The sequence below is a fragment of the Ursus maritimus genome, unplaced genomic scaffold (genome assembly GCF_017311325.1).
Source record: "Ursus maritimus isolate PB19 unplaced genomic scaffold, ASM1731132v1 scaffold_26, whole genome shotgun sequence".
Lineage (NCBI taxonomy): Eukaryota > Metazoa > Chordata > Mammalia > Carnivora > Ursidae > Ursus > Ursus maritimus.
In genome coordinates this window covers 42,130,129-42,150,593 of record NW_024425119.1, presented here as the reverse complement: position 1 = coordinate 42,150,593, position 20,465 = coordinate 42,130,129, and the positions used below count along the sequence as shown (strand labels likewise).

The 20,465-nt window shown below is 56.1% G+C and overlaps 1 protein-coding gene across 1 annotated transcript; it reads right to left on the bottom strand.

The window, feature by feature from the left end:
- Window positions 1–1,540: 1,540 nt before the first annotated feature.
- On the bottom strand, window positions 1,541–17,068 carry KRT7 (keratin 7). The gene is given in 9 exon segments (XM_040641953.1): window positions 1,541–1,821; window positions 2,207–2,241; window positions 4,862–5,082; window positions 8,066–8,191; window positions 9,161–9,325; window positions 10,752–10,784; window positions 10,786–10,820; window positions 14,092–14,308; window positions 15,774–17,068. Coding segments are annotated over 9 exon segments (1,311 nt in total). The 5' UTR covers window positions 16,098–17,068; the 3' UTR covers window positions 1,541–1,666.
- Between the last annotated feature and the right edge of the window lie 3,397 nt (window positions 17,069–20,465).

Sequence of the window (20,465 nt, the reverse complement as noted above, 5' to 3'; positions counted from 1 at the left end):
TATAATGTGCTCCGAAAATCTCCCATTTGTGTCCACACGCGTGGACTTCCAGCCCAGTTTTTGCCCCTGGGAGGCTGACAGAGAAGGTGTTCGCAGCCACGAGGGAAAGAGGGCTGTCTCCGAGGCACCGGCCCCTAGTGCCACATTCATACATCCTAAAGGCTGCAGGGGTGGGCGGGCAGCCCCAAATACCCAGCTACCCAGCATGAGGCGGAGCTGGAAAGGAAGGGAGAAGGGCAACCGAGAAGGGATTTCGCCAGGAGGGGAAAGGCCTGGCTCTCCTGACACATTTGGAGGGGAACCTTATCACGCGTGACTGATGGGACACCAGTGGTCCACTTCCTCCACTCCCCCATTCCACCTCCACCTCAATATATGAAAATTCCTGGCAATGGGATCACATAGAGACTTCCCCTCCCCCCAGAAACCAACACTCTCTTGATAGCCCCCTCCCCCCACCCACCACCACCACCATCACCCCCAGGGGCATCCCAGACACAGAGACCTCCCCACTACCTCCTCCCCACTATCCATTGTCTGTGCTGTTGCCCATCAAGAACAGATATTCCCCGGGGAGCCTGGGGGCTCAGTCCTTTGGCTCAGGGCGTGATCCTGGCATTCTGGGATCTAGCCCCACATCAGGCTCCTCTGTTAGGAGCCTGCTTCTTCCTCTCCCACTCCCCCTGCTTGTGCTCCCTCTCTCGCTGGCTGTCTCTCTGTCAAATAAATAAATAAAATCTAAAAAAAAAAAAAAAGATATTCCCAACACAGACCACAAAAACACCCCCACACTTACACACAGACCCTCCCCTCAGCCCCATCAGACACCCTGACACACAGATGTTCTTATCAAGCAGACAACACACAGGTGCCCCTCCCTCCACCAGCGATCCAGATCCCCAGCCCATGGACCTGGACAGAGCCTCCCACCAGGGATCTAAACTCTGGGACCTCCTCACTCTACCCCCTCCCCAAAACACACAGACCTCCTCCCACTGCCATCATCACTCCCACAGGATACCAGACCTAGAGAGCCCCCTCCGGGGCCCAAAGGCCAGGCAGACTCAGCACGAGAAAGGAAGGGCCAAGTGCGGCTGGCCTGGGAGTTGGCTGGTGCACCCGAAACCCAGGCCTGTGGCAACTGAGTGTCCCGGGCCTCCTCGCAGCCAGGAAGGTACTCTGGTGACCCAGAACCTGGGGGTGGGGGATTGTACAAACAGCCCTTCCACTTCCTCAACAGGAGAGGTCTTCAGTGCCCCGTTCCGGTCCCCAGCAGAGCCAGACTTCCCTGGGGTATTTCTGGCTTTCAGGAGAGGAGTTGGACTCAGCCCCAGCCCTGGGAGGAGGCCAAGGCCTCACACAGGCTACGAGCCAGGCCCCTTAAATCACCCGCAGCACCACAGTACCAACGTGCTTTCCCAGTCTCCTCAGTATTCTGAGCACACCCTATCCTCTCTAAGGCCCCTTCCTCCCCAGCCCTCTCCACCCAGCTGATGAAGCCAGGATACCAGGTACCAGGATGGGCCTCACCCAGGCTTCAGAAAGGCTGCTTTATTGGAAGCTATTCTGACATCATTTTTCAGACTGCTGGGCAGTCTCGGTAGCAGGGACGGGAGTCCTCCTGTGACCGCGGGCGGCAGGGGTGCAGGTCTCCGCACACTGGGGCTCATTTTCGTATGCTCCTATGGGTGGCAGTTGAGGTCCTGATGGAATAGGACTTGAAGGCCCCAGGATCGCCGCTCGAGAAGCTCAGGGCATTGCTGCCCATGGTTCCTCCGAAGGCCACCCCGCTGCCCCCTCCGCCAGTGGAGTTCACCACAGCTAGGAGAAAAGAGAGGAGGGCTGCATCAGCACAAGGCCCACCACCTGAGGCCCCATCAGTCACCACCCCACTCTCCTGCCATGCCGGCCCCTCTCCCTCCCTGCTGCCTCCCCTCCCCACCACCCTCCTCAGGACAGCCCAGAAGGAGCCTGGGACAGCGCTAGGGGCTGCAACGCAGGTGGCCCCTGCCCCCCTCTGCCCTCTTGCACAGCTTCCCTGGGCCATTGAGCCTGACTGGCTGGGAGCTCCAGGGCACCTGCTAAAAGCTGGTGAGGGAAAAAAGCTCCTGGTCCAGACAAGGCCAGGCCCTCGAGTCAACGTGCCATCCTGCAGACCCAGCCTAGTCCGGACAGCACAGAAGATGGGCCACAGCCAAGGACTTACAGATGTTCACAGTGCCCACTCCATCTCCGGCCAACCTGGGGGCAGAGGAGAGACCTGTGAGAGCAGCTCTTTCCTCGGAGCTGGAGAAAGCAATCCCGGACCCCCTCCACCCAGAAGCCAAGCAGGACTGGTATTCCCTCCTCTGTCCCCACACCTCAGTCTTCCTTCAGCCTTGTTGCAAAATAAGGGGGGCAAAGGGAGTTCACGTAGGCCCTCCTGCCTGCTGGCCACGTGACCTTGGGCAACATCTCAAAGCCTCCATTTCCTCACCTATCAATTGGACCTTAGTCCCAGCCTCACAAAGTTGTTTGTGAGGGCTGAATAATATAATTTACCTAGAGCCCTGGGCACACAGGATATGATGAATGGTAGCCGTGATTATTTATGGAGACAGCTGCCTCCCCTAACCACATCATAAAACCCTCAAAGTGGGCCGTAGCTTATCGATTCTTGGATCTCCGGCCCCCAGCATGGGGTCTGGCACGTAGTAATCATCCAGTATGTACTGAAATAATTAGCGAATTATTGCTTTCATGAATGCAGCTACGGCTGGGACTTAGGAGGGAGCAGAAGGTACCTGGGGTGGCTTTAAGCAGCCCTACTGGAAATTGAAAAGCCATGGGAGACAGCTGGGTGTGTTTGTTCTGTGACTCACAGCTCCATTGTCACCAAGCCCTTGCCCTTGGGGTTGAGTTTACTCTGCAGTGGGGAGGGGAGACCTCACTTTGGTAGAAGGAGTGAGGGGAACCCAGCTGGCCTCATCAGCCCCAAGTTCAGGAAGAGGGCAGAGCAAAGGACAAGGGCAAGAGATAGATATGCTAGGAGGCTGCCAGGCCCCTTGTTCAACAGGCCCCTGTGAGCGCTGGGAGTCGCAGGCAGTTGTGGTTGGGGAGGGAAGCCCAGTTGCAATCAGGTAGCAATTCATGCAACCGTTTCTGGTGCCATTCCTAAGAACTCAGGAGGAAGAGACCTGAATGTCTAAAGCTCTGGTGATGAGTGTGATTTTTCCTTTCTCATCCTAAGTAAATATTTATTTTTATGCCTAATTGTATATTCATAACTCTGTATTCCTAAAAGAAGGCACCCCAAATTGCATGAGTTTCTAAGACCACAATTCCTAGACCTGCCCCTGGGAAGGGTGGAGGGGTGACAGGATTAAAAACAAGGAGTCCATCTCCATGTCCCCTAAGAGGTAGAGAGAGGACAGTCGCCTCCCAGAGAACCGGGATCTAAGCCTCCATGATAACAATCTACACTGAGGTTAGACTTTCAGATGGAATGCTTCCACTCTCTATGCCACCTTGGGCTGCCACCCGTCCATCCCTGACCTTCGGCCTGCTCAGCAGCCCATGGGAGGAAGTGGATCCGACCCCGCTCTAAGCATCCCCAGCTCTGGTTCCATGAGGAAAAGCAGCCCAGGGTATGCGTTCCTGAGAGAGCGTGGGCCCCGCACCCACGGTGGTAGAGGGTGCAGAGAGAAGCATAGTGGCTGGGACAGCTGGGCTCTGGGGCTGCCCTGTGCCCCAGATCAGCTGCTCTCTCTTCCCAGAGCTTTTGGTGTTCAGTTCCTCTTCCCACAAAGACCAGATGCCAACCCAGGCAGGGGTGGGTCAACTGCAGTGGCAGAGACCTCTCCTCCTTCCTCTCCTTCCCCAACTCATATCCTGTGGCCATGTTTCTTCTCTCCCTCCTCCTCGCATCCAGGCGCTCTGCCCTAGCACTCCCTCGTTCCCCAGTTCCTTCCTGTCCACGGCCTCCAGCCTGTCTCCCCAGCCCCTCAGGAAAAATGCGCCCCAAAGAAAAAGCTCTGTGGAGATTCAGAATTTTACAAATGCACGCGAGTGGTCACTAGGTGCTTCCTTGACAAATGTTTGGCGTCTTCAGTCCACGTGCAAGCTTCCCAAAGGCAGAAGCACACCTTATATATTGTCTAGCTCCGTGCTGGGTTCCAACAAGCCAAGCCCTGATGAGTCCTATCACCAAGCCTTGGCCCACGCTGTTCCCTCTTGCCCTCTCCGAACCCTAACCTTCGCCCAGTGCACAACTCTAAAGCTGGCAAATTGACTGAATCAACCAACCCATCAAGGTGAGAATGAAGGCCCAACTTCATGACATAGGCTCCGTGTCTTTCATGAAGAATTCCTAAAACACTAACCCAGCCCAGCCTGCTCTTTGGCCACAGGTATGCAAATATCTGCGGGACCTCCCCACATTCGGTCGATATCATGTGACTTACCGCTCCGGGCAGAAGCAGCCTGGTAATCATGAAAGATCCCCGGACCAGGAGTCAGCAGAGCTGGACTGCACACTGGCCCTGTCCCCTCAAACTGAACCACAGCTTCCCCTCTGAACTAAGCAACAATACCTGACCTACTTACCTGAATATATTGTGAGGATCAAATCAGATGACCCTGGCCACGCATATGAAGGGGCCGTTATTACTTCAACTTTCCCATGGAGTTTACACCACACGGTCCTTCCTACTAGAAGGGCCTCTCGTCAAGAGCAAAGAAGCATCATTTAGCCTGCCTACATTTCCCACCCCCGGTGCCTTGCAGAAGAGAGGCCACAGGAATGTCTGTAGATGGATGAATGTCAAGCCCCAGGCGCCACTGAGCCCCAGAAGGATCCCCTTCCTGACTTCTGAGTCCTCACCGGCTCTCCTCGCCCTCCAGCAGCTTGCGGTAGGTGGCGATCTCGATGTCCAGGGCCAGCTTGACGTTCAGGAGCTCCTGGTACTCGCGCAGCTGCCGGGCCATGTCCTGCTTGGCTCTCTGCAGGGCGGCCTCCAGTTCGGCCAGCTTGGCATTGGCGTCCTTAATGGCCAGCTCCCCACGTTCTTCAGCCTCGGCAATGGCAGCCTCCAACTTGGCACGCTGTGGGCGGTAGAGATGGCTGTGAGCAGGGGGGCAGGCCTTACCAGTCACTGCCTTCCTGCTTCCCCATCCTGCAGAGCGCCCGGGGAACTTGTTCACGGTGGCTTCATTGGCACCAGTCTACTCCCCCAGCACCAGGGAATCCCCAGGCGTCAAAACATGGGCTCTGATACCCAATGCCTCGGTTCCAATTCTGGCTTCCCCACTTACTAGCCACGTGATCTTGGACACATCAACCCTTCCAGCCCAAAGTCTCCTCTCTTCTAAAACAGCAATAATCATAGTGTCTACCTCCTAGGGATACTGCAGGGATTAGATGAGGTAATACGCAAGCCCCCGGCACAGTGCTAGCACACAGTAAGTGCTTAATAAATGCTATGATAAATCGTTACTATTTTTTTTTGTCAACCACCAATCTGTTCTCTGTTTCTAGGAGTTCTGTTTTTTTAGATTCTACCTATAAGTGAGAGCATACAATATTTGTCTTTCTCCGTCTGACATATTTTACTCAGCATAAACGCGCTCAAGGTTTGTGTTGTCACAAATGGCAGGATTTCTTCTTTTTTTTTTTTTTAAAGATTTTTTATTTATTTATTCGACAGAGACAGAGACAGCCAGCGAGAGAGGGAACACAAGCAGGGGAAGTGGGAGAGGAAGAAGCAGGCTCACAGCAGGGGAGCCTGATGTGGGGCTCGATCCCACAACGCCAGGATCATGCCCTGAGCCGAAGGCAGACGCTTAACCGCTGTGCCACCCAGGTGCCCCAGGATTTCTTCTTTTTGATGGCTGAGTAATATTCCACTTTATAGCTGAATAATATAATATTATATATCTATCACATTATCCACTGATGGATACTTTAAGTTGTTTCCATGTCTTGGCTATTGTAAATAATGCTGCAATGAACACGGAGATGCAGAGATCTCTTTGAGGTGGTGATTTTATTTCCTTCAGATATATACCCAGAAACTGAATTGTTGGATTCTATGGTAGTTCTATTTTTAATGTTTTGAGGACCCTCCATGCTGTTTTTCCACAGTGGCTGCACCAGTTTGCATTCCCACCAAAAGGACACAGGGTTCCCTTCCCGCCACATCCTCCCCAACACGTGTTACTGCTTGCTACAATCACTATAATGAATCAATGCTATTATGCTTGTCAAATGCCCAGCCTCCCGGCCCCCAGCTGGAAGAGATCCAAAGCCATGGGATCTTAGTTGAGTCCCCAGATTTGGGGCGGCTGACGAGAACAAAAACCATCTTCGAAACAGGCCCAGAACAGGGGACTGGGAGCAGAGAGGCACTGCTTGCAACCCCCAGACTCAAAACGTATGCTCAGCGGCCCTCTGGTTTGGGCCAGGTCGGTCGGGGTCCCAATGGACTTGAGCTGCGGTGGCCCCTCCCTGCCCAGCGTGAGCAGCCCTTCTACCCGTGGCTCACCCCCGCACCGGGAACCTATCGAGTCCTGGGCCTCCTGTTGTTGGGCTCTGAGAGCTACCACGCCCACCCCTACCCAGCGCTCCCCCATCCTTCTCACCAGCCCTCTCCGTCCTCAGTCCTCAGACCCTCCCCTGTTCCCGGTGTGCTCCGCCTCTCTGCCAGCCCTCCTAATCCTCCCAGAAGACCCTCCCAGGGCCCTCTGCCCCTCGTCCACCTGCCGGTCCCCTTCCCTATCACACTGGTGCCCCCTTGGCACTGCCTCATCCCACTGCCTCGGGGCCCCTCCATGGTGGTGGACAGCCCAGCTCTGGGACCTGGCTCCACCCTGTTGTGCAAGAGGAGCAGCGGATGCAGCAGAAGCTGCAGGGTCTGGGAAACCAGGATTCATTATTCTGCGCCTCCCCTCCCGGCCTGGGAGCCACCCCGCTGCACCTGCACCTGCACGGGGCGGGGGGTGGGGGATTCATAGCCCCGCCTCCGCGCCAGGACGCAGCCTCCACTCCCATGTAAAGTGGCCTGCGGGGCTCCAAGGGGAGGACATTTCTGGGTAAGTCACCCCCACATTGCATCCCCCAGCTCATCTGGAGCTTAGCTCTCTGAAGCTGCAGCACCCGTGACCTGACCTTCCACCTCACTGCAGACACCTGCTCGGGCTTAGCTGCCCTGTCTCTCCCCACACCTTGGCCAGGGCCTGTTCCCCTGCCAGCGGCACAGCCCATCCTCCCAACAGCCTGTCATCGGAGGCCCGTGCCCCACCATGCACCAGGTGCTGAGAAGGAGCGGTAAGTCAGACAGATGGGGTCCGGCTCCCGAGGCATATTTAGATTTCAGTAGAGGGGAGGGGACAGCCAACCACTTAGTAAGCCAGAAAACTGCAGATAGAGATAGATGCTTCGGGACACTTCAGACACCGTGCTGACAAGAGTGGTTGGAGAAACCATCTCTGAAAAGCCTGGGAGCTTTTCATGTCCAAAATCCCAGGGACGCCAAAGGAGCAGCCATGTGCTGAGCTGGGAGAAGCACATTCCTGGTTGGGGGAACACCAGGGGCAAAGGCTTCGAAGGACTAACATGCCTAGCAGATCCAAGATACAGGAAGCAGGCTAGTGTGGACGGAGCACAGAGAGACGCAGTGGTGGGAGGTGACGGACGGGGCCTTGTGAGCCACCGTAAGGGTTTCTGCTGCCCTCTGTCCCCCTGCTACCCACAGGCTGGGAGCTTCCAGGTACAGCATGCTGCACCCAGAGCAAGGGGCAAGGACGGTGCTCAGGACGAGTTTGGTAACGATTGGTGGTTTTTCTCAAGCTGGCTGGGCTAAGGCTCCCTCCCCAGGCTGTATGCCCGGTAGGACTCCTCTCCTCCCTTTGGCCTGAGCCAGGACCTGGACAAGAACACTCTGTCCTGGAGATCTCACAAGTGGGCCCCCGAGACTTGAGCTGCACCAGCCTTGGCCTGGGAGAGCCTCGGGCTCCTCATTCTCAGATGGCTGCCCTTCACGGGCCCCAAGAAACAGGGAGGAGCGGGGGGCGGGGGGCTTGATCCCACCTGGTTCTTAATGTTGTCGATCTCAGCCTGCAGCCTCTGGATGGCACGGTTCATCTCTGCGATCTCGTTCCGGGTATTACGGAGGTCGTCCCCGTGCTTCCCAGCCTGCGCCTGGAGGGTCTCAAACTGGAGGGACCACACAGAGAAGCATGGTAGGGGGTGGTCAATGATTACAGGTGACTCATCCCTCGTCCCCTCCAAGGAAGGCCCAAGGTTCTGAGTGATGAGCCCTCCTAGCTTATCTTCCCAGGAAGTGACAGTTTGACTCCCAGCACTCTTCACCCATTGCCAGCAAGCCAGACTACTGGGCACTGGGGCAGAGCGGCAGTTTGCTTTCCTCCCAGTCAGGACAGGGAGGGCTGGGATGGCAAGGATGGCTCCCTGCGGCCCATCCCCATCAGGTCCCAAGTGCTGCAGAATCACTAGAAGTCTGAGATCGTCACCTGTTAAACAACCCCCTAGTAAAAACACATTTGTTAAAAACATCAGCATCACCCATTTCACAGACGGGAAGAATGAGCTCTGAATGGAAGGCACTGCCTGAGGATCACACGGCAAGTCGGAACCCAGGTCTCCTTGTTGGCATATCTGTGTTCTCACCCCGTGTACCTTGGATGACTCCCTATCTCTGCAGAGACCTCCCTCTGCTGCTTTTAAACCCTGATTCAGCCCCCACCCCCTCAGAACACTAGTTTACCCCCAGCACATTCCCTCAACTCCTGCACAGTCAGCTGCCCTGCCTCCACACAGCAGGTGCAATGATTAAACCTCCCTGGTCTGGAGGCCTAGGACCTAGGATCTAGTCCCAGCTCTTCCATCTACTAGCTGTGTAGACTTAGGCATGTTACTTAACCTCTCTGTGCTTCACATGCTTCCGCCCGGTCTGCCCATCTGGCTGGGATCTCTCCCTGGGGAGGGACCTGGCCTTTACCTCCTCTTCTTCCCAGGGCCCTGGAGAGCACCACAGACTTAACCACTGGGGCCTGCCAGCACAGTGGGACCCACACCCTAAGGGCGTGAGACAGGGGAGGAGTAAGGGAAGCTACCACCAAGGACCCTGCCAGGAAAAAAAGACGGCCCTCTGCAACCTCACACCTTGATCTGGTACATGGTCTCAGCCTCGGCCCGGCTGCGGTTGGCCATCTCCTCGTACTGGGCCTTGACCTCGGCGATGATGCCGTCCAGGTCCAGGGAGCGGCTGTTGTCCATGGACAGGACCACGGACGTGTCCGAGATCTGGGCCTGCAGCTCTGCCAACTCCTGCAGGGACAGGACAGAATGTCAGGACTTGGGGCGTGACCCAGCCCCATTCCCACACCCATCCTGGGACCCTCTTCACACGAGGGGAAGAAAAAGGGGGAGAAAAAGGGAGAAGAGGTCAGAGTGGGGATGAGTCACCAGGTAGCGGGGGGTGGGGGAAAAGGCCCCAGACACCTGCTAAATGTTCTGCCCGCCCTCCAGCCCCAGAGAGCCCATTAGCAACTTGTCAAGAAAAGAGTCTGGTGGGATTACAGCAGATAAAAGTGACAGAGTGTGGGGGCTTTGACGGCTCCTTCTATGAGCTCTGCTGGGGCGGAGCTCAGCTGTAGCGGATCACTGTGGGGTGGGTTAAATAAAATATCCCACCCCGGGATGCTCGGCAGCCTTTAACACTGATGATATGGCTGTATTTATATCCGTGGTACACTATTACTTGAAAAACCATGATCCTACTTTGATATATATTATCTCTATGTGTGTATGTGCATAGGAAGAGTCTGGAAGGTAGATACCAGGGTGGTAAGAGCACATACAAGTGAGCTGTTTTCAATTTTATGCTCTACTCAATTTTCTGGATTTTCGGCAATGAGTATGCATTTCTTTCATAATGATGGGAAAATAATTAAATATACATACACACACATATATACATAGACATACATATATATAACGTCGACAGACATATGAAGACCCTCACAGAGCTTAGAATGTCCAAGTAAACCTCAACAGCCTGCCCCTGAAATTAACACCGGAAATTCACTGAGGGGCTGATGGAGGCTGAGGGTTCAGAGGAAAGCTAGACAAAGGGAACTGAGAACTGGTCTGTAATTAACCTCATATATAATATCATCCCAGACCAGCGGCCAGATGACTGGCTGTCCCATCTTCCACTGAAGGCCAGAGACTCACACTGGCTGGAGTGGAGAGGGTTTTAAATCCCTAAGAGAAAAAAGGCTGATAGCCCCAGGTAAGGCAAGAGGGAGAGAATGAGACAGCAGGGGCAGACGGAGTGGCCTACTGGTGGGCAGCCATACATCTGGTCCCTCTGGGTATAAACTCCCAGACACTCCAGTCTCTCCTGACTCGGGCCCCTGGCCACCACCCAGCCCCTCTCTAACTCCTGTCTGGCCCAGGATCCCTAGACATCCTCCAGTTCCTTTCACCTCCCAACACCCTTCCTAACATGGTCATCCTTTGTCTCTGGAGGCCAATCCTGGTTGACCCTTACCCTGCTCTGCTACCACCTCAGCTCCTCCTAAACTCCTTGCCCACCAGGAATTCCTGAGTCAGAAAGGATAAAGAGCAGGATACGTGCCTGCACGCACACTCAACACACACCCAGGCTGGCCGGATGCAGGGGGTATACCAGATGGCCCCTTTGTTAGCCATGGAAGATACAACATGTCTCCCACACCTAGATCCTCACCGTCTCATAGAAGGTCTTGAAGAAGTTGATCTCTATCATTCAGGGCATCCACTTTTGCTCTAACTCCTGCTGTTCATGTGGCGCGTCCCATCCTGGGGGTGGCGAGAAGGGGTAAGACATCAGTGCCTCGTGCGCAGAATATTTAGCAGGGTGACAACTAGCTAGCACTGTCCGACCCACGGGGTCAAACACCAGAGGCCCTACCAGAGACATGCCATTTCTCCAGGCTGCCTGACCTGGCCACGGTAGGAAGTTTCCTCTACTGACCTCGAGGCTGCATGATGGACATCGTTCCCATGCATCCCTACATGAACACAGGTGCCTGCCCAGCACCGGTGGCCAAAGCAGCCTGTACCCCAAACCTAAGCGCTTTACCAGTTCCTAAAGACTTTGGTGGTTTGGACAGCGCCCTGGCTCGACTACCTATGAGCTATGTAGCCTGAACAAATACTTCAACTCCGAAAATCTTCAGACTGCAGGATAAGACTCCCGCAGAAGACGGAAGATCTCCAGCCTCATGTTTAACTTGCAGCTTAGCGACGGCGATACAGGTGGCCCACAGGAGACCAGCGCACGAGCCCGGGGCACCAGGGCCCTTCCTAGCCAGCTGTGCCTGTACTCGACTCGTGTACAGGGTCCGACTTCATGCACTCCCCGAAGCTCCTAAATCTCTGGGGCCCAGCACTCCGGGGCAGGTTGCCGCTCATGTGGACGGGCCTAGAACCCCGAGCTGCTCAGTGAGTGTATTAATCAGAAACTTAAATCAAGCCCCAGCAGCGTCTCATAAGGCCTTCCAGCCTTGTGGCTTGCACATCTCCAGGATGACGGGACAGGGCTCTGCCTCAGGCGGCTCCATCCCACGTGCGTTCAGCACATACTAGCCCTGCCGGTGCCAACCGTTGTCTGTCCTGAAATGATTCGGACTGCAATAGAGCGCCCGTATTTTGGGCTTAAATCTCCCTTTCCAGCCTCCATCCTTTGGTCTGAATGCTAACGCCTCCAGGCCAAAAGCAAGTCCAGTGACTCACCAGCTGGGCACACACACACACACAGGACAGGCGTGCTACGAGGCTTCAGATCTCCTTTTTCCAAGCCTCACTTCTGTAGTCCCGGCCCAGACTTTGGCCACTCAGGTCCCTACCGGCTGCTCAGATGAGAGGGCTATGCATTTTTCAGACGCATGTCCCCTGCACCTGCGGCCTGTCTGTCCCCTCACCTTTTTCAGCACCACGAACTCATTCTCAGCAGCCAGATGCGGTCATAATTTCATCTTCATACCTGCAGCAGAGGGAGGGTGCAGTGTGTGGGGCGGCTCCACCTCCATGGCCACTTTCAAGGGGGGTGGGGTGATCTGCCCTTGCATCGGCTTTACCGCTCCCTACTGACACACCTGGAAAAGTGGGTATCAACAATGAAACCAACGTCTCTGTACCTCTCCCTGGTGGCTCTTCTCAGGCTGGGAGTCTTGGCATGGAATGGAAGGTGGGAGGGAGGCGAGGAAGGCGTGCATGAATTAAAGGACAAAAGCCCATCTACTGGGAGGGAGAAAGCAAATAATCATAGCCAAGCGTAAGGACCACTTCAAATGGGGCCTGCACGGTACATGCTTTCCGCGAATTGGCTAATCTAATCCTCACAATGGTCCTCTAACAATGGTACCGTGCTTCACAGGAAAGACGGGAGGCACAGAGAAGCAGATAACCTGTCAGTCACCTACGCTGCTAAGTGGCAAAGCGCCAACCCTGGCAGTCTGAGCCCAGCCCATGCCTTAACCGCTACCTAATCCCCCTCTGAGGGTAAAGAAGGAGCCTGAAGCAGAGGAACCTTATGGAATCAGGGAAGAGGTGCAGCAAGTCCTGGAGGAACCAGGCCCGAGCTGGGTGGTCTGGCCCCATCTCTACTCCCCAGCCCCCACCCCATCCCTTTGTCTCCCAAGGAGCCAGTCCCGCCCATAGGAGGACGTTGGCAATGCGGGGGCACAGAGCAGGGAGCCCTTGCTGACCCGGTATTTATTTGGAAACTTTTTTTAGAAAGCGTCAGAAACAGGAACTCAGCAGTGCCCAAGGGAGGAGGGCAGCAGGGCGACTATGGTGGGGAGCACGAACTCCTGCAGGCAGAGCCTCCAGGAGCCCAGACTCACAAGGGCCCACTCCCTCAGGCCCTATAGAATAGTTACGGAAATATCCTGAAGGCCATCTGTCCATCCCTGCCTTGGCAGCATGCCGCTGGGCCCAGAGGACGCACAGCCAGGAGCTCACTGGGCAGCGGCACCCAGGGTACCTGTCCTTCCCAGAGCTCAGCCGGGCTCTGCAGGAAAGAGCTCTACCTGTAGGCTGGGGCTGGGGCCAGGGTGGGGGGGGGGCGCAGGGGGGGCGCGGGGGGGGGGCGGTGAGCACACACATGACAACAGAGGCTCGCTGGTTGCCCAGAGCTTTCTCGGTCCTGCACCTGTCCGCTCCCACCTGCTGGGGGTTTACCTGTTGACTGTTGCTCTAGGGAAGGGGGGGAGTTTTGTTTGTTCCACCAGCAGTCAGCAGTCGGAGCCAGTGTCCCTGCCCGGCTTAGTCACGCACCTCCAGGGCACAGCACAGAACTCTCTTACTACTCCCAGGACTACTGGGCAAGCCTGCTGGGGTGGGGCCCGGCCCAAGCCTCAGGCTTTGGTTTCTTCTCAATGGGAAAAGAGAACTCCGTGGGCCCCTCAAACGCTCCTATACTCCCTGCCCCGCCACACAGCCTCCTCTCTGGTTCCTGCCCTGGCCAGAGCCGCCCCTCCGCCTCAGCAACCCTACATGGCCCACCACACACGATCCCTCTCTCTCCTGGCTTCTTTCTGTCCCAGGTCAGCTCTGTGTCTCCTCCTGGGAGTCAGAGGCCCAACATTCAAGTCCCAGCTGTCCCAGCGACCTGCCATGTGATCTCCCTCAGGACTCCGAATCTCTCTGGTCTCTAACTCCTCACGTGAACAGAGGGGCTGTTCTTGAATAATCTGTGAGGGTCGTGCAAGTTCTGAAGTGCATCTGTCACAGGACACCTTCTGCCCTACCCTCTCCTGGGGCCTTGGTCAGGTGCCCAAAGGGAACAGTGCAGGTGAGGGCTCAGTGGGCATATTTCCTTGGGAGTAAGTCAGGTGTCAAGACTTGGAAACAGCTCCCAGGGACAAAGAAGGGAGAGAAGAGACAGGGAATGTGTAGGTCAAGGCCTCCCGTTCAGGGGTTACTGTTCCGAGCAGCTGCACCCTCTGACCCTTAGCCCCAGAGGGGACCTGCCAAGGATCAACTGACGAGGGGCACATGCACCCAGGGCACAGACCCCCTCCCCCCCAGGTCTCACGAGGGTCAGTACTTGTTCTTGAAGTCTTCTACCACGTCCTGCATGTTCCGCAGCTCCACCTCCAGGCGGCCTCCATCCACCTGCAGCCCTTCAAGCTGCCTCCGCAGGCCGGCAATGTGGGCCTCGAAGATGCTGGGGAGGCGGCTGCTCTTGGCCGACTTCTGCTCCTGCAGCAAAGCCCACTTGGTCTCCAGCAGCTTGTTCTGCTGCTCCAGGAACCGCACCTAAGAGGGAAACAGAGGAGGAAACTCTTGAGGGGCAGCCTTTGCCACCCACACTGGGGTTGGAATCGTCTTCAACCCCCCGACACAGCCCATGCTCCCACTGGCTGTTCCCCCAACCTGGGAGCCTAGCCCTTGGTCCCCTCCTGCAGGAAGCCCAACCTGGAATTCCAGCCTCTCTTCCAGGACTCTCTGTCTTAAGTGCCTTAGACTGTGACCCAGGGGTCAGGTCTGCCTGGTCATCAACATGTCTCCTGCCTCCTATGTTCCCCATCACATTACAGGTGATCTTCTCTACCTCCCTCTCCACGGGGCTGCCCCCTGCTGTCTGTCCTGGGCCTCTCTCTGTATCCTCTCTCTGCCACCCTTTCTTCCAAGGTCTCAGGGCAGGGTGCTAAAATAAACAACTATATTTTATGCTCAGTCTGGGGCCCAAAAGTCTCCTTGGATCCATCCAGTATGACTGGGAGTGGGAAGTAACCCTCCTCAAAACTAGCAACTCAGAGCAGCAGGGCCTGGGGGCGGCAGACAGTGAGGGAGCAAAGCAGCAGGGGCAGCCCCTGAGCCTGGGGAGGCTTGGCAGAATCTTAAGGATTTGTAAGGTCTGAATGATTAAGAAGAGGGCATGGGGGGCTGGGGAAGCAGAGAACTACACCAAGGCAGGAGAGGGAAGGTCTGGTCTAACAGTCTAACACCCCTTCCTGGCCAGAGGGGCCCACCTGGGCTAGCCCCTAGCTCCTGGTCCATCCCTACTTTGCTCCCCTCCTAGACTCACCAGTCAAGTCAGCCCCTCTCCTTCCCAACCCCTACTTTCACTCCTCCACTCCCTCCCTGACCCCTGTGGGACCCAAACAGCCAGGAAAAAAACCCTCCCAAATGGCCCCTGCCAGGGCCCCTCAGTCCTCCTTCCCTGGGCGCAAATGGGCTATCTCCAAGGGCAGGTGTAACCTCACCTCCCACCACCAAAGGGAGGCTGGAGGACTAGGTCAGTGGGCAGGTGTGGCACGGAGCCTCCCTCCCTCCCTCCAGCCCTTTATTTTCAGCACCTGCCTCAGCATAAGCGGCGGGAGGAGGGAGGGAGGGAGGAGATCCTCATCTGAGAACAGTGTGTCACCCCTACCCCGGCTCTCACCCCACACATCCCTCTCTCTGAGAAACTCCTGGCCCTGACCCCTGGAGCTCCCAACCGGAATGCGCCCGAGAACCTCAACTCTCAGACACAGCCAGAGGGGTCAGCCGGACAGACTCAAGCACACATCCTGGGAGGAAAAAGCAGGGCGATCTGGACAGCGCTGGAAGAGGACGCCTGGAGCCCGAAGGAGAACAGTCACAGGGCTCCTGAGGAGGAAGGCTCCCAATACCGGCGAAGGAGAACGCACCAGGCCTCCCAGCGCCTGGCCCGCGTGCAGTCAGTGCAGGTAGCCTCTGTGGCCTGGAGCGTGGCGTGGGGCAGGCTGCGGCGGCTCACCTTGTCGATGAACGAGGCGAACTTGTTGTTGAGAGTCTTGATCTGCTCGCGCTCCTCCTGGCGCACCTGCTGGATGGAGGGGTCGATGTCCACCCGCAGCGGGGCCAGCAGGCTCTGATTGATGGTGACCTCTCGGATGCCGGCGCCCACTGGGCCCCCGTAAGAGGAGCGCACGGCCACGCGCGGCCGCGAGGCGCCCAGGCTGTACAGGCTGCTGCTGCTGAAGCCCCCGGGGCGCACGGAGCTCGAACGCACCTGCGCGCTGCGCCCCGGGAAGGCGGAGGAGCGCGAGCTGAGCACATGGGAGCTTAAGTGGATGGACATGCTGGCTGGACCGGGCTGGACCTACAGGCGGACGCGAGACAGCCGAACTCGCTGACCTCCGCGGCCCAGCCGCTTTTATCCGCTAGGCGCGGGCGGATCGGTTTACACAGGTAGGGGCGGGGCTGGCCGCCGGCCACCCTTCTCCGCGGGCCGGGCCGGGCCGGGCCCCTCCCCGGGCCAGGCTTCCGCTCTCCGCGGCCAGGCCGGGCTTTGGGGCCCAAGCCGGAAAGTCCCGAGTAGGGGAGGAGGGCCTTAGACCCCCCCAGCGCCCGGGATACGGGCTGACGGCGGCGAGTGGTGGGAGATCGCCATCTGAGCAGATCTGAAACAGGTTCAGTCTGGGAAGGCTTCCGGGAGGAGACTTGGGAAAGATTCCTGAGGCCAGAGCAGAGAGATCAAGCGGTGAAAGATTGGGGGAAGGGGGGAACAAAAAAGTTCTAGTCCAGGAGTCGGCACCCAGACCCCTTCCCAAGCATTCCAGAAAGGCATTCCCAGACAGCCTCCTTCCCCCACGTCCAGTTCCTCCTTGAGAGATCAGCTCTGTTCTTGAGTAATCTGACCCCACGTGGCCTGGCCTAGCTGGTTTCCCTGGCCACTACACCTCATTCCCATAGAGAAACTCGGCCAAGTGGGGCGTGACCCCTGTTTTGGCCCCTCTCCTTCTGCCTCCAGTAGGCATCTGAAGGCCAGAAGCCATGTGGAAGGGTTGCCTTGGGCTCGCACTTCCCTCCCCCTAACACGCATTCCTAGCCACTTACTCTGTTTGTCCCTGTAGAGGCAGGGGACTCCTGCGTGTCATTGGGACACTTTGTGGATGTCTGCACCCTTCTGTGTGGACACACCTGCAGGCCACGAGGCTTCTCTGTGTGCTCGCCTGAGACATATGTGTGTGCCTGTCTGTGAACCTTCTTGTCCGGGTGGGGTTCTGTATTCGGCGTGTGGCGGGGGTCTGTGGATATAGTGGCACACTTTGGATGCAGGTCTGTGAGCCTGCTTGTATTTGCGCTCAAACATTCCTCCCCATCTTCCATGGCTGCCATCTGCCTGTGTAACGGTCCCCAGCTCTCATCGTGTCACCCACCAAACAAGTCCCAGCAGTTTCAAACCCAGCCCAAGATGGGGAGGAACTTCACGCTGGAACAGGCAGCATGGGACAGAGACGGCTCACCACCCAGCTTCACTTCCCAGGAGCCCTCAGCCTGCGCCAGGCCCTGCCCCCATTCTCCCCAGACCCCGTTTGGTTAGAGGGGCCACCTAGGAAGCCTTTGGAAAAGACAGCTGACGGGCCTGTGGCCACTTTTAGCCTACCTCCAGCCCCGCAATGAGCCGGCCCGCTTGTCACCTCAGACCAAGCCTGCAGGGACATCCTGGGTGGTGGAGGGTGGGGATGGAATGTCCTTCCTGGTTTTTGTTTCAGTTCGAGATAAGAAGGCCTTCCAGAGAGACCGACCGAGCACCCGCCCGGGCTCTGTGACCTCGGTGCAGGCCCATACCCCCGGCCGTCTCTCTCCTCCGTGCTGGGACAAGCTTGGGCCAGAGGCAGAGGGGTGCCCGAGGAGACCTTCAGTGGTCTCTGCTTAGGGTGTGTGCGTGTGTGTATGTGTGTATGAGAGCGAGAGAGGGAGAGAGAGATTGAGATTTTACCTGGAATTCTCAGTTGTAGTTTGAAGAGCACACAGAGTTCCTGGCCTTGTGATTTTTGCGGGCTTCGGGATCTTACTCCTCCCCAGCCCCCCCAAGCAGGCTGAAGAGACCAACTGTTTAATCTCCACACACACATACATGCACACTCACACGCCTACATACCACATCACTCATACTTGCACACATGCCACAGGGCTCACACAAATACACACACACACTCCAACTTCCTGACCCCTCGGGGCTCATCCTCAACCCTCTCCTACCACCTGCCATGCCAGCCCCCTACCTGTCGACCCCCACAACCCCCATCCGTGTTCTGTGGCTGGCCACTCCTGCCCTCTCCTCCCAGCAGCCCCCACAGGATCTGCCTCCCCCCCAACCCTTCCCCTTCTCCTCTGGAGCCTGGCCTGAGAGATCTTTGGCAAAACACTGGTGGTGACCTGCCTCATGACCCTGGACAAGTCGCTGCCCCTCCCTGGGCATGGTTTCTTCACCAGAGAAGAAATCCCTGAGTTCCATGGGGAGGGGGTGCTGGAAGGACATTGCAAAGAAGAAAAGGTCTTCAGGCTTGCCAGGCCTCAGCCCCCCCTTGAGTGGCATTTCCCCGTTCCAGGGCCTGCCCAGTATCCACCCCTCAGCCTCCCCATCCCCTCCCTGAAGCATTCCTGGCAGCTCCGGCCCTACCCACCCGTCTCCTCCTGTCTCTGCATCTACCAGCCAAGACCAGGGGCCCACTAGGTGCCAGGCCACACACATGGACACCCCCTGGAGGGCTTCGCGAGGAGCTGTCGACACCAACACGGAGAGAGGCGGCAGGTCACATTCCTGCCTGCAGGGTGCTGGGCACAGTGGGTCATCTAAACTCCGTCTGCCACCCCAGCCCACCTCTGCTGGCCTCACAGAGACCCCCTTAAGGCATTCTGGGCAGAATTCTCTGATAAGATAATCCTCAATGCCTTTCCTAGTTGTCCCCTTCCTGCCCAGAGGCTCACCCCTATCTCTGTAGTATTCTGTCACACACACACACACACACACACACACACACACACACCAAGCACACATTCCGTGGCCCTCTGGCTCCCAGCCTGGCTTTCCACCGCGCCCTCTGGACCCCTAGGAAGGATCCAGCAAGCTGCCTGGCCTCACGAAGCCTGTGAAGACACAGCAGTCCTGCAGCCCTGTGGGAGGAACGGGCTGCTCCCCTCCGGAGAGCTGGGGGAGACATTTTTTGGCTCCTCCCTACACTTCAGAGACATGACTCATTGTCCATGCCCTGAAAACACAGCCTCTGTTTCCTAAAGAAGAAAAAAAGGCATGATTTGTTTTCAGTATCTTAGAATTCAAATGTTTGTAATCATAACAAAAAGCGTTTCATATTTCTGCATGGAATGTGATACTTATTTTTTTTATGTCAAATAATGAAAGACAAGAAAGCAACATGAATGACAGCCAGCAGGCTGCTTTCCTGAATACACGAACCCGTAAGCAAAAGACAAACGATGCAGAAGGAAAGTGGGCAACAGACGGAGATAATAAGGGCTAGCAGTGCTTCCAGAGTTCTTACTCTGCAGGTGCCCGGCCCTGTCCTAAGCACACCTGCCCCCGTGAGCCCGGGCAGCTCCCACCACAGCCCCTCGGCACCGTGTGACCATCCCCATCTTAAGAAAGGAGACAGAGGCACAACAAATTTAAGTAAATGGCCCAAGGTCACACGGCTAAGATGTGGAAAGTTCAGGATTTGAACTTGGGCAGTTGGAGCCACTAGATGGCTCACAAAAAAAGAAAAAGAATATCAAATAGCAAATATGAAAAAAAAATGCTCAGCTTCACTCAAAGAAATACAACAAGGGGTGCATGGGTGGCTGAGTCAGTTAAGCGTCCGACTCTTGGTTTCAGCTCAGGTCATGATCTCAGGGTGGTGGGATTGAGCCCGAGTCACGTTAGGCTCTATGCTCAGAAGGGAGTCTGCTTGAGGATTCTCTGTCTCCCTCTCCCTCTGCCCCTCCCTTGCTTGCATGTTCTCTCTCTCTCTCTAATAAATAAATAAATCTTTTTAAAAAAAAGAAGAAATACAACAAGAACAATGAAAGGCCATTGTCACCCATCACATTGTCAGCCTTCAAAGCTTTCTAACTAATGGCAAGTGTATGGGTCTTGCCCCTTGTTCATGGGACCGTCCACTGGCACATCCTCATTGGCAGGCTGGTTGGCATAGCTCTCAAAATTAAAGTCATTTGCCCTTCCTTCAATAAACAAAACAAATGAAATGAATACCCTTGTCCTTGATGAAGTACTTCACTGTCAGGAACTTATCTCACAGACGCTCTCACCCAAAGTGCACACATGTGGCCTCTGCTGTCATTCTTTTCCATTGGTGAAAACCAGGCAATGACACAAATGCCCATTAGTGGAAGGAGATTAAGTGGATTAAGTTACATACATTCAGGATGCCTGGGTCGCTCAGTCGGTTAAGCATCTGCCTTCGGCTCAGGTCATCATCCAGAGTCATGGAATCGAGTCCTGCATCAGGCTCCCTGCTCAGCGGGGAGCCTGCTTCTCCCTCTCCCTCTGCCTGCCACTCCCCCGTTTATGCTCTCTCTCCGTCAAATAAATAAATAAAATCTTAAAAAAAAAAAGAAAGAAAGAAAGTTACATACATTCAAGGGGTGCTATTTATGGGAAAAAAAGCTAAAATAAAATCCTTTCTATGCTGATTGAGTTTTT